Source organism: Myotis brandtii, unplaced genomic scaffold (assembly GCF_000412655.1).
Source record: "Myotis brandtii unplaced genomic scaffold, ASM41265v1 scaffold314, whole genome shotgun sequence".
NCBI classification, from domain to species: Eukaryota; Metazoa; Chordata; class Mammalia; order Chiroptera; family Vespertilionidae; genus Myotis; species Myotis brandtii.
This window is the reverse complement of record NW_005362033.1, coordinates 550,742-566,110: the sequence shown is the minus strand read 5'-3', so window position 1 is coordinate 566,110 and position 15,369 is coordinate 550,742. Positions and strand designations below refer to the sequence as shown.

The 15,369-nt window shown below is 52.8% G+C and overlaps 1 protein-coding gene across 1 annotated transcript in view; it reads right to left on the bottom strand.

The window, feature by feature from the left end:
- LOC102254304 (nuclear mitotic apparatus protein 1) overlaps positions 1–15,369 on the bottom strand; it is a 200,685-nt gene that overhangs the window by 100,992 nt on the left and 84,324 nt on the right. Inside the window, exon 5 of the mRNA XM_014542801.1 lies at positions 180–331. Within this exon, the coding sequence (XP_014398287.1) occupies positions 180–331 (152 nt within the window). The remainder of the gene's footprint in view (positions 1–179; positions 332–15,369) is intronic.

Below are 15,369 nucleotides of genomic sequence, written 5' to 3'. Positions count from 1 at the left end.
CAATGGGGGGTGAAGTGGGCACATAGTAGCGCTGTGAATGGAGAAAGGGGCTCAGAAGAGCGGACACACTTAGGGAAGAAATGATGGCAATGCTGCTCATTTATGCCAAAGGGACCCGGTCTAGAAACCTGCTTGTGGGCAGGGAGCACCAACTCCCAAAATGCACGGAGCAGACTCACCCGCTGATGATCTCCTTGGTCTCTGCCCGGATGAAATGCTCCTTCTCAGGGGTCAGAATGCACAGGGAGAACTTCTGGCCTGTCCGGCCCTCTCCGTCCACCACGTCTGTGCACTGGTTCATGTTGATGGTGCCCTGAGGGAGGGTTGTGGGCTGCAAGAAGAGGAGGTAGGGACACTCAGGGCCAGCTCTAGGGGAACAGGAAGGCAGCACAGACCATCCCCACGTCCCCAAGCCCTGTCTGACCTGTGGCTTCATGACAGGCACCTGCACCTCTGGCAGCTGCATGACCCCAACGACAAGAGGCACAGGGGGCTCTGCCTCACCCTGGCCCCCGGACCTCCACTTCCTACCTGCCCCTAACCCCCCAAGGAGGAGGGTGACAGGCTGGCTCTTCTCAGAGGCTCCCCAGCTGGACATTCCTTTCTTGCTGGAAAACAATAGCCCAGCTGGCATGGGGGAGGGGGAGGCAGGAAGGAGCTCACTCCCTGAGGACAGCTGGGATGGCAGAGGCAGCCAAGCCCTCATCTTAGAGGGGTTACTTATCCAAGAAAGCAGTGAGAAAAGCTCTAGAGCAGGTGGCTTCAAAATAGCAAGGTTATTTTTAGAGGCAAGAATGGGGCCAGAGAGAAGCCACATCCTTGAAGGTAGGTGTGGGGCTGCGAGGCCAAGGCCGCCAGAGGCATGTGCACTACCACCACGTCCAGGAATGCCCGTGAGGAGCGTGGCAAGGCTGCCCAGAGCCTAACAACAAATAACAACTTCTCCTTTTCGGACAGCAAAGCTGTTAGACATTGAAATTAGGGACAGAAAACCAAAAACAAGAAAAGAAGGCTTTAAAAAATCCCCACTGAGGTGAAGACTTAACTGAGAGGTCCTTCCTAAGATGATCTGTCAGCCCCACCCTCTGGCCTCTCACTCCCCCCACATGACGATGCTTTGGGAAAGGAGACAGGTTGCCATGGCTCAGAAACCGGAATGGATGATGGGGGGCTCCAGGGCAGCTGTCAGCTTCTCCACTGAGTGGCCCCAAGAGTTTGGCATATCCCCAGTCCGGTTCCTGGCAAGAGAGCAGTGGGAGAAAGCCAATGGCAGCCATCTGGGGTGCTGCACTGCGAGCCTCCCTCCTGGAGCTCCGAGTAGGTTTTGCCCACCCAGCTGGGAGCTCCCTGAGCCAGGACCGAGGGAAGGGCCTGGTCTGAGCATCAGGACGCTGGGTCTGGCGGACTCCCTGCCATTGGAAACGGCCTCTGTGTCCCCAGAAGGAAGGGGAGTTCCCAGGCCTCCAGTCTGAGCTCAGGTGCTCTCCCTGTGGCTCCCAGGCTGCCCTAGGAGCTCCTCTGACCACCGCCACCTCCCTCATCACTGGGGCTGGGCTGGGTTCCCAGAACTCTTGCTCCGACTCGGCTGCCCGCTCTCTGGCCCTTAGGAGGTGGAAGGAGTCAGCTCCCTGGTTCCCACTGCCTTTCTTATGGGGCCCCTGGCTCAGCCAGTCATCCTTGGGTCCAGCTCAGGATGGAGGTGGCCGGGTCCGAGGACTGGCCATGGGCTTGCAGGCAGGCCTCCACCTTCAGGTGGGGAAAGAGCTTTTACCCTCAGCTATGTGTTCAAAGAACATCCTGCCTCAGAAATGCCCCCAGGTAGGAACAGGAGGGGCAAGAGTCCCTCTTCTAAGGGTGGGCCATAACCACATAAAGCAAGCGCTCTCAGGAGGGAAGCAGCCTCGCAGTACCTCTCCCAGGCATTCCTGGAGGGTTCCTTGGGCTGGAAAGAGGAGCTTGGTGGGTTGTCCTGTAACCAAACAGGGGGGTCTGGGAGGTCCTTAGGAGCAGAGAGCAAAGAAGGTGGCCTGGGACCCACCCATCTGCCTTTGGCTGGGGAGAACCACATGCATCTAAGGCCTGGGCTCCCCTCCCCAGATGACGGCAGCCACGAGAACACAGCATCCAGCCCGGGGCAGGGCCTGCACGGTCCTCCCAGCATTCCCTACTCCTTGCTCTGGCTCCAGCCCCTTCTCTCTTCGCAAGTTCTAATCCCAGGCCTTCTCTGGCATCATGCTCTCTTTGGGCAAACTAAGGGTGGCAGCCTCTGCCCTCTGAGAGCTCCGCCCCCCCCCCCCCCGAAGTGCACAAAGACACTGGCACTGACAAGGCTCAGTGTCTCTGAGGTGGGGCCTCTTGTAGTGAGGAAAGGCCACTGGTGCCGTGGACCATTGTGAGGATTAGGCCAGGAGCTGTGAGGTGTGGGCACGTCATGGCCTTGTTTCCAGAGTGAGCCAGGAGCAAGAGCAGAGTGGAGAGAGGGGCTGGCAGAGGGGCTTTCCCAAGGCAATGTCCTCACTTGGCCTCGGTGCCCACCCTAACCCCTGGCCTGTGGTCTCACAATGCTGCTGGGATATATCACCTACGACACAGATGCCCGGGTTAGATAAGGTATCTAACTCCACCATGGAACCAATAACTTATCAACTGTAACACATGTATAACACACACAGGTGAGTTAAGTGGGGACAATAAGACATCAACAGAAATACTAATATTTTATTTTTTCGGGAGCATCTAGTGCAGTGGTCACCAACCTTTCGAACCTCACGGACCACTGGTGGTCCAGAGACCACCGGTTGGCAACCGCTGATCTAGTGGGCCCCCGGGAGGCATACACTCCTCTTTAAATACTATGTTCCCGGGCTCAAACTTACCAAACTATTCACCATCCCCTCTTGCCAGTAATTGTTTTCACTGGGCACATGGCCACGCTACAGACAAGATTTCCCAGCCAGCCCTGAAGCTGGAAGTGGTCATGGGACTCTGTCACCAATTGCACTGCCAGACTCCTCTGGGCCTCAGTGTCTTTGTGTGTAAATGAGGGATCTACCTTCTTCCAGAAGTGCCAATAACAGGCAAAGGCATAACAAGCCAGGACTGAAGGAATGAATGTTTATTTACTACCTAGGTGTCAGGATTTCACAATTACAGCCTCTTCGTGCCTCCTTAAATATTACTTACACAGCAGGCACCATCTAGTCCTATTACACTCACAGAAAAGGGAGCAGAGAGTAAACCAGTCAGAAACGAAGGAAAAGCACTGGCACCTGCCATGGAAACGGTGCCTGAGTCTCCCAGCAGCACGCGCGATGCCTCTGCTGTGTGTGTGTGCTTCCCATGCTGTGCCCTGGCCCCTCGCATCCTCTCACCGACGACTCCCACCACCTTTGAGGCTGGCAACGCTGTCACCCACTTGCCCCTACTCCACACGTAGCTGTGTCTCCCGCACCCACAGAGCTGGGGAAGATTCCACCAGGGTCTCCAGAGAGCCCCCGGCCCCCCACCTCTGTCCAGGAGGGGCCACACCGCTCTGCATTCTCAGCACTCTGAGGAGAGAGAACTGCTCCTGAACAATCCATTTCCCAGCTACACTGAGACCTCCTGCTGGGAGAGCCAGGGCAAATATCTAGGCTGTGACCCGAATCCAGCGAGAGGGAACCCCTCACCGCAATGCTGTCAGCAGAGAAGCCAGCTCTGTCCAACAATCTCCCTGCCCTCATTCTGCACCTCCAGAGGTTAGAAATCCAGGCCTCCTACAAGGCTGAGCATTACCTACTTTTGCTAGTTCATTTCCCAAAAAAGGGCTGGCTGTCTTCAGGGCATCCAACTCTGCTATACTGCCAGTATGGGTTCAGTCCATGCCCAGCAATGGCACCGACAGCCCTCAGCCATCTGGGGAACTCAGGTCCTCTTCTGCCTCCACACCACCAGCTAAGACGGCAGAGCTGTTAGAGAGCTGCGGATGGTTTAAGCAGGAGGTGACCAAGCAGGAGGGCACAAGACCTGGGCCTTTTTCCAGGGATATGACCCCCCTACTGAGAACCAGCCTTCCTACTGAGCCTCTGCCTGTTGGTCCACAAGAGGCCAAGGGAACCTCTGCCCATTGCAGGTGGCACCTGTCAGAGGCCCGCTTAGGACAATCCTGCTACGGTAGCTTCACCACCTTGGGATCCTCCATGCCCACCCCAGACCCAAGGAGCTGTGCTTTAGGGAAAACCCTGGAAGCTTGAGAAGGTGAGCTTCTCTGAGCCAGGGGGAAAGAAAAGGAAAGTGGGACAGAAATACAGAGGGGCCATTTAGAGCTATCAAGGAGGTGGGGGGGGGGGGAGGCTTTCCTTCAGGCAACTGTGCTTCTAGAACTGGGGGCGGCTCATATGCAAGGCCTGGATGGAATGGGAATCGTCCATTTTGCTCCCCATTCGGTGGGAAAACAAGAGTCCCACAAAAACAAAGGCTTCCCTTGGCAAAGAAGCACTCACAAAATCTCAAGGTCAGAAAGAGCCTTTCAAGGTGAAGCCCAAGCCCATCCACTGAGTTCCTGCAATAGTTCATGTATTTCTCAAACTCATCTGACCATGACTGACAGAACTGTACATTTCATGCTGGGATGAACACACACATATGTGCATGCACACACATGTGAATTGAAAATTATGAAACAATTTTACTGCATGTATTATTTTGTATTATTCTGTCGTATTCACCAAAGCTGACTTAAAGAGGAGGAAAAACACTGGTGACAGCAGCCAGCCAGCACATCTGACACTGTGAGGAGCAGTGCTCTCCACGCTCCAGGTAAGGCATGAAGAAAAATCTACCTTTCAGTGAAAGCCCTGGCAGCAAGAATAGTAGTAATTTACGGGGCTGGGCAGGGCTCTAAACAGGAGTTACAGGGATGCCTCATTTACCCTGTCGACAGCCTCAGGAGGCAGGCGCTGATAGGCCCGATTTGCAGATATCTAGGCTGGGGATCAGTGGGGAAGGGACCTGGTGCCCCGTGGAGCCACTTGGAACAAGTCTGCCCCTCCCCTCCTTATGCCTTTTCTCCCTGGTCCTTGCAACCATTTGCACAGTCATGTTCAAGGTTACTGGCAGAACCAGTGGGCACGCCACCAGGCCTAATCTAGTGAGGGGCTTGCTGAGCTTGTGGTGCTCACAATGGGATCACATGGGGCCCGGGCAGGAACGCAACTTCCCTGCCCGCCCCAAAGGCCATGACAATGGTGCCCAAGAGCTCCCTTACAGACAGGCCTGGTGGGCAGCTGTGCTGGAGGCTTGGTTAGGCCACTCAAGTCAGGTCCAAGGAGAGCCCACATCCCTTCTTTGGGACTGAGGAAGCTGAACCTGAGTTCTCTATGGAAGGAAGCGGCCCTTAGGGAGCATCTGCTGAGCACTGCACCCTGTTCCCGGCACCCAGAATGGGCAAATCCACAGACAGGAAACAGATTCATGGTTGCTAGGGGCTGGGTGGGAGTGGGGGTGAGGAGTGGCTGCTTAATGGGCACGGAATTTCCATCTGGAGCTTGCCCCAGGAAGATGGGAAGAAAGCGTAGGGCACAGTTCTCTCCTACCCCAGGACAGAAAGGAGGCTGGCAGGGGGACGAGAGGACTGGCCTGGGGGGACTGGAAGATACTCTAGGCGTCACTGAGCCCCTGGGAGGGGAGGGAGAGCAGGTCTCCGTGCCGACACTGGAGGCCAGCTGCTGCCCTAACATGGCTAACAGTAGGCTCTTGTAAATGCCGGGTCAAACCAAGAAGCTTATCCAAGGGTAAGCAGCTGGCATACACTCTCCAGGCCTTGCTGGCTCCCCCCTCGAGACCCTGGGAAGATCAGTCTGGTCACACTCCGGCAGATGGGAAAGGCGTGAGGGGGTGTCTGTCCTCTGGAGCACCAGACTGCTCACCTGCCATGAGTCTCTGGCCCGCCTCCCACAGCTCCTGGGCACACCATGCCCAGGTCTAGGTGTGGCCATCTACTCATCCCACTCCTCCCTGATCCAAACCCAGTCAGGGAGATGGGAGCCTCAACCCTGGGATCTGTTCTGCGGCAGGAGCGGCGAAGTCTGCGGATGCTAATCCCCCAGGCCCAGCACCTGGATCCTCAGCGCCATTCAGACAGGAAGAAAACGGAGCAACGCCAGCCTTGCTTATAATGGTCTCCCTGTAGTCACCAGTAGTGGCCCCAGAAAGACCATTCACAAGTATAGATATGGCCCAGTCACACTCTGCCTCAATTGCTCCAAGGGCCTCAAGCCCAAGCTCTCTGCCCTGTGTTTGGGGCCCTCAACCACCCTGGCCTCACCTCCTGCCCCTGTTCACAGGCCTGGGAGACCCACAGCTATTTGCTAAACAGGCCGACCATCTGCCTCACTTCTCCCCCTCCTGGACGGTCACCCTGTCCTCTCTGAAGGGGATGACCCTACATGTAGCCCCTAGTCCACTTATGAGCCTGCCCATCTGTTCTCCATGCTAGACTGTGAGGTCTTTGATAAAACTATACTATATATAGATTTTACTACATATACCTATGTTGGCTCTGCCCCAAATGAACTTCAGTATATATTTTTGAATGCTATATGGAACAAACCAACCCTCTAAAATTATATTGCAGGTTTATTTATAACATACAATATATATTCTATTTATAAATATGCTTTATTTATAAAATAGGAATACCCAGCCTTACCAAACCCCATGGTTGTCAAGCGAATAGTGGGTGATGCACGTGGAAAGGACGGACAGTAATAGTCTCCCACTGCTTGAGGGGCATGAGATGGAGGGCCTGAAGGAGATCCCGGGCCCAGAAAGAGACTTCCACTTCCAGGGGCTCATGGTGCTGCTCTGCAGCCACCACCCCTGGGGCCAGCACTATAGCAACCAGAAGACGATAAAGCTGAAAGGCAAGAGGTGGGTATAGCAATACGCATAATTCCAATTATATAAAATGTCCAAAATAGGTAAATCGATGGAAACAGAAAGTAGATTAATTAGTGGTTATTTGGGGCTGATGGAGAATTGGGGGTGATAACTAAGGGGTGCAGAATTTCTTTGGGGGAGGGGGAATAAAAATGTTCTAAAATTAGATGGTAGTGATGACTGTACAACCCTGTGAATACACTTAATGACTTGTACACTTAAAAATAAAACAAAATATTGCAGAGATATAGAAAATAACGAGGTGGGTGTGGCGGCCAGTGGACCAGGCCCTGCAGAAAACCTGTGCAGCTCCACTCAGATTCCTGCGGGAAGAACACTCGCTGCTGCCTCCAACCCAGGGCTGGACGGTGCTTGACACCCTCCCTCTGCCCCACACTCCAGACATGGAGACAGGCCAGAGAGGTACGAGGGCGGAGTCCAGGTGTCCGACTCCCAACCCACCTGAGCACGTTACTACCCTTGGCCCAGGAGAAGGAAGAGACCACAGCAGCATGGGCAGGCCATCCCCAAGGAGCTCAGCTCTGCTAGAGACAACACTCCTGTCCCTAGGAGGCCCCTCTTTCAGGATTCCGCTCGGGCCCATCCAGGAGCAGGTGGGCTTTCTGAGCAGTTGGGGCTCTTATGGATTCAGCAGAAAAGACCCATGACACAGGGGAGCATTTGCTAATCCCAGGCAGCAACAGGAGCTGTGTCCAGCACAGTGCCCACGCTGGGCCTGCAACCTCAGAGCTGTGGGAAGAAGGACGAGTGGGCCGATACTGTACATGCTGAGGTGTTCTGGTGGAGCTGGTGGGGGCTGCAGAAGGGACCCATTCAGGGTTCTGTGGATCAGCCAAACTTCCCTGCATTCCTGGGGCACTGTCAGGGTCAGCTAAACTTTTTTTTTAAAGGAGAAAAGAACACAACAAAGACCCTTTTTACTTATTGCCAAGGCCAAGAAGTTCCTTCTCCCACCTGCTGTGTCAGACTTGCCTGCTGACCCAGGCTGCTGGCTGGGCAGCAAGACACCCAGGCTCCCACTAAATGACAAAGGGCTGTCCGCCAGGGGAGTTTCCTTGGGAAGCCATCACCACCCATGCAAGGCCTACCTCACCCTAAGACCGGGGGCGAGGAACGGAGGGAAGAATTGTTTACAACCTCCTCATTCCACCCAACCAGCATGGGAGCAGAACTCCACAAGAACCAAGTGCCCACCACAGCAATGAACTCAACCAGATCAGAAACCTAAATCTAAGAGCAAAACAATAAAACTCTTAGAAGACCAAGGGCGATGGCTTCATAACATTGGATTTGACAATGACTGGATATGACAATGTAAGCACAAGCAACAAGAAAAAGTGGGATAAACTGGACTTTGTCAAAATTAAATACTTTTGTACATTTAAAGACACTATCAACAGTGTGAAAAGGCAATCCACAGAATGGGAGAAAATATCTGCGAATCACATATGTGATAAAGGATTAATATACAGAATATAAAAAGAATTCCTACAACTCAACAGCAAAAAATAAATAAGAAAAAACAATTTAAGAGACTCAAATAAGCATTTCTCCAAAGAAGATATACAAATGGCCAATAAGCACATGAAAAGACACTTGGCATCATTAGTTATTAGGGAGATGCAGATTAAAACAACGATGAGATATGAAGCACTTCATACTTACTACGTTGGTTATAATAAAAATGCTGAAAATATGTGTTGACGAGGATATGAAGAAATTAGAACCCTGTGTATTGCTGGTAGGAAGACAAAATGGTACAGCTGCTGTGCAAAACAGTTTGGCAGTTCCTCAAAAACTTAAACATAGAATTACCGTATCATCTAGCAATGCCACTTCTAGGTATACACCCAGAAGAATTGAAATCAGGGTATCAAACAGATATTTGTACACCATGTTCATAGCAGCAAATTCACAACAGCCAAAAGGTGGAAGCAACCCAAGGGTTCACTTGGATATGACACAGAAAGGACAAAGGGCTAAATGGATAAACAAAATGTGGTCTATGCATACAATGAAATATTCCTCAGCCGTAAAAAGGAAGGAAATTCTGACATATGCTATGGATGAATCTTGAAAACATTGTGTTAAATGAAATACACCAGACACAAAAGGGCAAATATTATTGTAGAACTGCTATGGAGTTTGTTTGAGAAGACGAGAGACGGATGGTTGTGACGGCAGCACAATAATGTAAATGTACTTCATGCCATTTAACTATACACTTAAAAATGGCTAAGATGGTAAATTTTATGTTACATATATTTGAAAACACACACACACACACACACACACACACGCACGCACAAACAGGGCAACTTGGGATTCTAGGCAGAAAGAAGTGCCTCATTTAGGCCAACATGCTCCTTGTGTGGAAGTGGTCATTCTACAGAGGAAGCCTGGCCAACTCTGGCCCAACTCCTTGTGGCCTGTGTGAGGTCCTCCCAGCAGGCATAGAACAGAGTCCTCAGTGGGCACCGACCCTCCCCAGCTTCCTACCTCTCCCCAGTTCTACCCTCAGCGCAAAGGTAGGAACAATATCCTGCCAGATACAGAAAAGCGTGGGAGCCCAGAGCATGAGCCCCCCCACCCCACCAATCCTGCTGCTCTCCTCTGCTATAGGATGCCAATACCCCACACCACAGCTGCACCTGAACGATAAAAGAACTGGAGACCCACGTATGAAGACTGAGGCTTGGTGGTAAAACTCATCACAGAAGCAAAATCAAAGGACTGCCTCTGCGTTTGTGGTGTCCTGACTCCATCATCAACCCAGTGTCCAAAAGTGCTGTGCCACGCTGAAGCTTAGCTCCCACCTGTCCCCATCCAGCTAGTGCAGCCTGTCCTCGACTGGCACTGTGCCCAGGCCTGCACTTGGTCGCCCCCCCAACCCCCACCCCAGGAAGGGGGGCGGGGCACATGTTACATAGCACGTGTCACTGAGTGTGAGAGAAAGCTTCTTTGTTAGGCTGATTATATGATCTCAGACTTGGGACAGACCAGGTGATTCTTTTAACTAATCAATCAAATTCCCAAGCTTTCCTGAGCTTCTGATGGCCCCACCCCTAACCAATCTATTCCCTAGATCTGGATGGGTTCTATGCCCCTTGTCTAATCCAATCCTTTTTCCAGGCTAGACAGTGGCCATTTTGGCTTCCGCTGCGCATGTGCATGCTTACCTCCCCCCACTCTCCCCACAATCGGAGGGTGGGGCGGTGTAGGGAGGGGTGTGCTAATCCCTTTGGCTGGGCAATGCTGCTATCCCTTGGAGTGGGTGAAGCTGTTGCTTCCTGGTTAAGCAGGCGTATGCTCCCTCATTTACTATGCTTAATAATGTCTGACTTCCTTTGCTCCCTTCCTTTATTAATATCTGGTTACCTATGCTAACAGAAGGTGTGGTGATCTCAGGTGCATGCTACATACACATGAGCACCTGTTAATAGGTGTGAGCCTCCTGCCTTAGAGAGGACTGGTACACTTTAGCACACTGGCCTGGTTTACCCCAGACCCAGAAAGCTTATTTCCTTAGCCCCAGCCCTGGAAGTAAATTGATCTTTTTCCCCATCAGCCAAAACACTAAACCCCACCTTCATAGTTTAGCCTGTCCTGGTTTCTACCTGGCCCCGGGGCCCTTTCTTCCTCCCTGGCCCTTCAGTCCCTGGTCTCAGCCTGTGCTCCTGGTGAGTCACACATTTGAGAGCTGACCTAGAAGACTCCTGGAGGAAGTACATCTGGACCTCGAGCCTGGCTCCTTCCCCTTCACATTGATTATCACATCCACTGAAAACAGGAGGAGGAGAAGTGTTCAGGGCCCTGCCTAGAAGACCACATAATCACCTCAGGACTCCCTAGGCAATTGTTTAGGTACAGACTGGAGCCATTTACTGAGCATGTATTTTTTGGGGGGGGGTGGTGGTGGTACTGTTCTTGGTTGGTGCTGGGAAGAGAGGTGAGAACAGGACAAAGTGCCGCCCCCTTCGCCCCCAAGAAAAGCTCACTTTATTCTTATGGTGATGAAGAAAAAAATAAGAGAAAAAACAAAGAACCATCCAATTTCAGGGAGTGATAAGTGATAGGAATGAAAGGAAAGCAGGTAGGAGGCTAGAAAATGCCTGGGAGGTGGATTCACCCAGAGTCCAAGCAGAGGCCCAATGGAGAAGAAAGTTCTGAGGCCCCGGATTCGGGATGACTGGGTCTGGCCTGCAGAAGGTGGCAGGCCAACCTGCTGGTAGGATAAAGGGAGCCCTTGGAGGCCACAGCCTGCTGGGCCAGAGGGTGTAATCTGCAAAGGAGGTGAGTCAGGGAAGGAGCCTGACTGTAGCTCACAGAGCACTCTGACCCCGACAAGTGAGGCAGGCAGAGGAACATGGTTGGGCCAGAATGCTAATGGCACGTGGGTGAAGAGTGGTGGGGTTTGGGATATACTGAAGGTAGAGCCAAGCGGACTTCAGGTGTGTGGTGGAAGAGAAAAAGAGTAGACAGGGATGACTCCTAGGATTTGGATCTCAGTGACTCAGGTAGAACAGGTGCCAAACTAAACTAAATTTCCTTTATTTTTTCTGTACTTGGCCTATATTCCAGCTACCATTCTCTGGCATTTCTATGCCTCTGTCTTCATAGAAAACAGATCCTTTTAGGCTGATACCACAAGTGATGGGACTTAGGCAGGACAAGAAGGAAAGCAGCAGAGACAGAAAGAGGACAGAGACAGAAGCCAGTGGCCACCTGGAAGGCAGGGTCACAAACTGGCTATGTGAAGAAAGGCAGCGGCCACCCTCAAGCCTGGGCTGCAGCTAACCCTGGTGCACCAAACAGTTCCAGCAGCAACCCTGGGATGTCCCCAAATCATGGGAGCTACAGAGACAGAGAACCTGAGATGAGACCCACTTGGCGGAGCGGAGGTGGCCTGCTGGAGATGGCTCGGGCTGAGAGGTGTGTGGGCCAGGGGAGGGGATGGTCCAGGGCAGGACAGGACAGGAGCAGTCCCACAGGGCAGAGTCTGAGGAATGAGGGAGGGTGAAAGAGTGGGGATCTAGAAGGACTTGAACTCAGCGTTATTCTCGAGCATGGAACAGTGTGTTGTGCTGACGGTCTTATGTGACCTCTCAACAAAAACACTTCCTTTTTGGCCGAGAATCATGTCCATCACAACTGGAGGGCCTGAAACAGCCTCAGGTGCCCAGCAGGTAAGGAAGCAGAGCCAGAGGGGTCACAGGGCCTATGGACACACAGGTATCCATGGGCACAGGCCCCCAAGTGGCTTCCTGGAGCCAGGGAAGCAAGGACATGGTGGGTTGGGAGTGGGAGGTTAGTGCTTGTGCCACCAACAGAAATGCCCAGTATTTTCTGAGGCCTGTGTCCCTCTGGGTGGGGGTGGAGCAGGTACTGGCAGCTCACACACAACCTGGAGACAGCCTCTCTCCGTTTCCTTCCAGGCTCTATCTACTGCTCTGAAGTGCCTCTCCATGAAGCCCCAACTCCAGCCCAAGGGGACCATCCTCCTCCAGCAGAATGGGGCTTGCCACAGAGGAACACAGAGAAGGCGGCTTGGGAGAGGGTACACACAGTCAGCACTCAATGGAGGCCAGAAATAAACAGAGCTTGGCTCACAGGAACAACAAGCAGTGGAGAGAAGGGTCCAAAATCGAGTCCTGCAGGGTGGACTGAAGGAGCCAGGGCTGTTTCCTCTTAGAATGAGGGCTGACTAACTGAGGAGGGGCTGGGGATACAAGACAAAATCACTGTCTCCAAAAATCATTCATTTAACAAACATACACTGGATGCCAGGCCCTGGGGACACAGGGATGAGTGAGACATGGCACCCACTTTGGTGCCATCAGCACTGCAGTGCAGGTATGAACATTGCTGTGGACAGCACAGCTCACAGCGGCCAGAGACAGAGACGCCAAGTGTCCTAAAGGCTCCTTATGGCACAGGGTCAGATCTGTCTGGGGAGTTCTGGAGGGGAAGACAGTTCCACGGGAGACGGGACAGCACTTTATGAAGGGTTTCTCCATCAATAAACATCTTGCTCCCCTAAGCCTGGGGCTGGCATCATCTCCATTGTAGACACATGAAAAACACTCAGGAAAGCAAAGTGGCTGCTACCAGCAGCACTCGTCCATTCAGCAGGTATTTACTGAGCACCTACTATGTGCTGGGCACCATCCTAGGTATTAGGAATACAGTAATGAACAAAACTGACAAAAATCTGACTTTACGAAGCTGACCTTCCAGTCTAGAGTCAGGCAAGTAACATAAATAGAGTGTACTTGTGAGGTGGTGGTGGTGGGTGCCACGGTGAAAAATGAAGCCGGAGTGGGAAATGGAGCTTGGGGTGGGAAGCCGTTTTGAACAGGTCAGGTAAGAAACACTTCCCCGGGGCCAGGTGGGCAGAAGGTAAGGGAGTGAGGCACAGGAAGGGGAGGAGAACCCTGAAGGAGGAGGCCTAAAGCAAGCGTCTGGCCTCACATCAAGCTCAGGACAGAAGGGAGGGGGCAGTGGAAAGCTGCCAGCCCTCAAGGTGCTGATGAAACTGCTGGTGAATGGCTCATTCCTCAAGTCCCGTTTTAGTCCTGCTGCCTTGGGTTAACCAACAGAACAGTCTGACAAGGAGTCTTGTAACTCCAGTATAACTAGCCCTGAGAAGAATTCTAGTTGAAGCCTCGACAGCCATCCCCCTGGCCGGCCACTCACTGGCTGCATCACCCAGCCTCCTCACTGCAGAGGCGGAAGAGGAGTTTCCAGGACAACCGGCCACAGCGGCAGAGTGCCCAGGGCCTTGGAGAGGAAGTCCCTTGGTAACGTTCTGACCAGGACCCCAGGCCACCCACTTTGTAGCTTCACTCCCGTGATCCCAGTTCCCCTTGTTCTATGGCTGGCACCAGCCTGGGCTTCCTGGCCAGGGACAGGGTCCTTCCCACCCCTTCAAGGGCAACGCCAATGGCACTTCATTTCCCAGTCCTAGAACTGGCCATTTCTCCAAAGAGCCCTCGTTCCTTCTACTGGGGAACAAAAGTAGAAACCAAGATCTGGATACTAGGTGTGCTTGTTGCAGTTGGCGTTGTGCAGTCTGTAGGCCTCAGCTGACAGAACAAGGAAAATAGGTGTATATAACCCTGTATATACACATACCTCCCTCGATCTATAGCTCTTCATACTACTATGTCTCTATTAAGCTAAACATATTGTCTTCAACTCTTAATCCAGTGTCACATGGATAATCCTAGCCTCTCCCTTGCTTGCCTGTAACCTGCACTCCCACAGCGCCATTAGTTACTGAACTGCCGAACCCAATACATATGCGTGGTGGCTGCCTGTTAGCCAGTGCCCGTGGGAAGCACCTGCTCAGCGGGCGCACAGTGCTGACTGCAGTCCTTCTGCCCTTAGTCCCGCAGATTCCACTCATTTCCAAGCGCACATTTCCTTTCCCACCGATCCCTCCCCAGGAACTGCAGAGCAGCCACTGTCCCAGCTCCTGGCTCCCGGCTCCCAGTGCTCAGCAACAGGAGGAGTAAACAGTAGGTGACTATTTTGTACTTAAGCCTGAGTGTTTGAGCCTCCCTCTGAAGGCAGTTTGGTAGGAGGGATGGGAGAAACTGGAGGCAGTAAGAAGACGAAGGAAGAAAAAGAAAGGGGGCTAAAGGTACTTTCTGGCAGAAGCTGTGCTTTCAGCCCCGTCAGAGCTGTCGCTTGGGAGACCAGGCCCAGGTGGGAGGAGAGCGCTGGGGAGGAGGCAGCGGTGGCGGCAGGGCGTGCAGGCTGGAGCAGTCCCGGCCTTATATGGAGATTTTCACTTTCTGGCTCCCCAGGCCTTCAGCTGCTGCCACCCCTCCTAGGAGGGAGAGAGGGCTGCTGTTCCACATGAATCAACTGCTTTCCTGCCTAAAGGGCAGCAGAGAGATGAAGAAAGAACAAGCTGCTGTTGGCCTCAGTGAGACTGAAAGCAGTACAGCTGTGGGGCCATCACGCCCACCAGCCCCGCTGCAGGCCTTCCCACTCGCCCTCCTGTCCTGGGTCTGAAGCCGGGAGGAGAGGCTTGAGGGAGACAGAGCCTCACAAGCAAGGCTGAAAGAAGGCAAGTGGTCTTTAACTAGAAGGTTTTAGAGCTTAAAGCAACGATTTTCAGCTTTTGCTGAATAATGGGATCACCGGGCGAGATTTTTAAATAGAGGTTCCATTCCCAGAGACTCTGACTCAAAGTTTCTGGGGTAGGGCTTGGCACTGAAATTACTAAAAGGCCTCCCAGTGCTGCTAACGTCCAGGCAAGGTGGAGGACAACGGCACAGCAGGCATCTCTGAAGCCTGGCTGTGGTCCCTGCCTGGCCATCAGCTGTATCAGGTCATGAACAGCTTCTGGCTGGGCTCCAGAGGCCCCAGTAACAGAGGGAGAGGAGGGCACAACGCATCTGTAAAGAGCTTGCTGTTAAG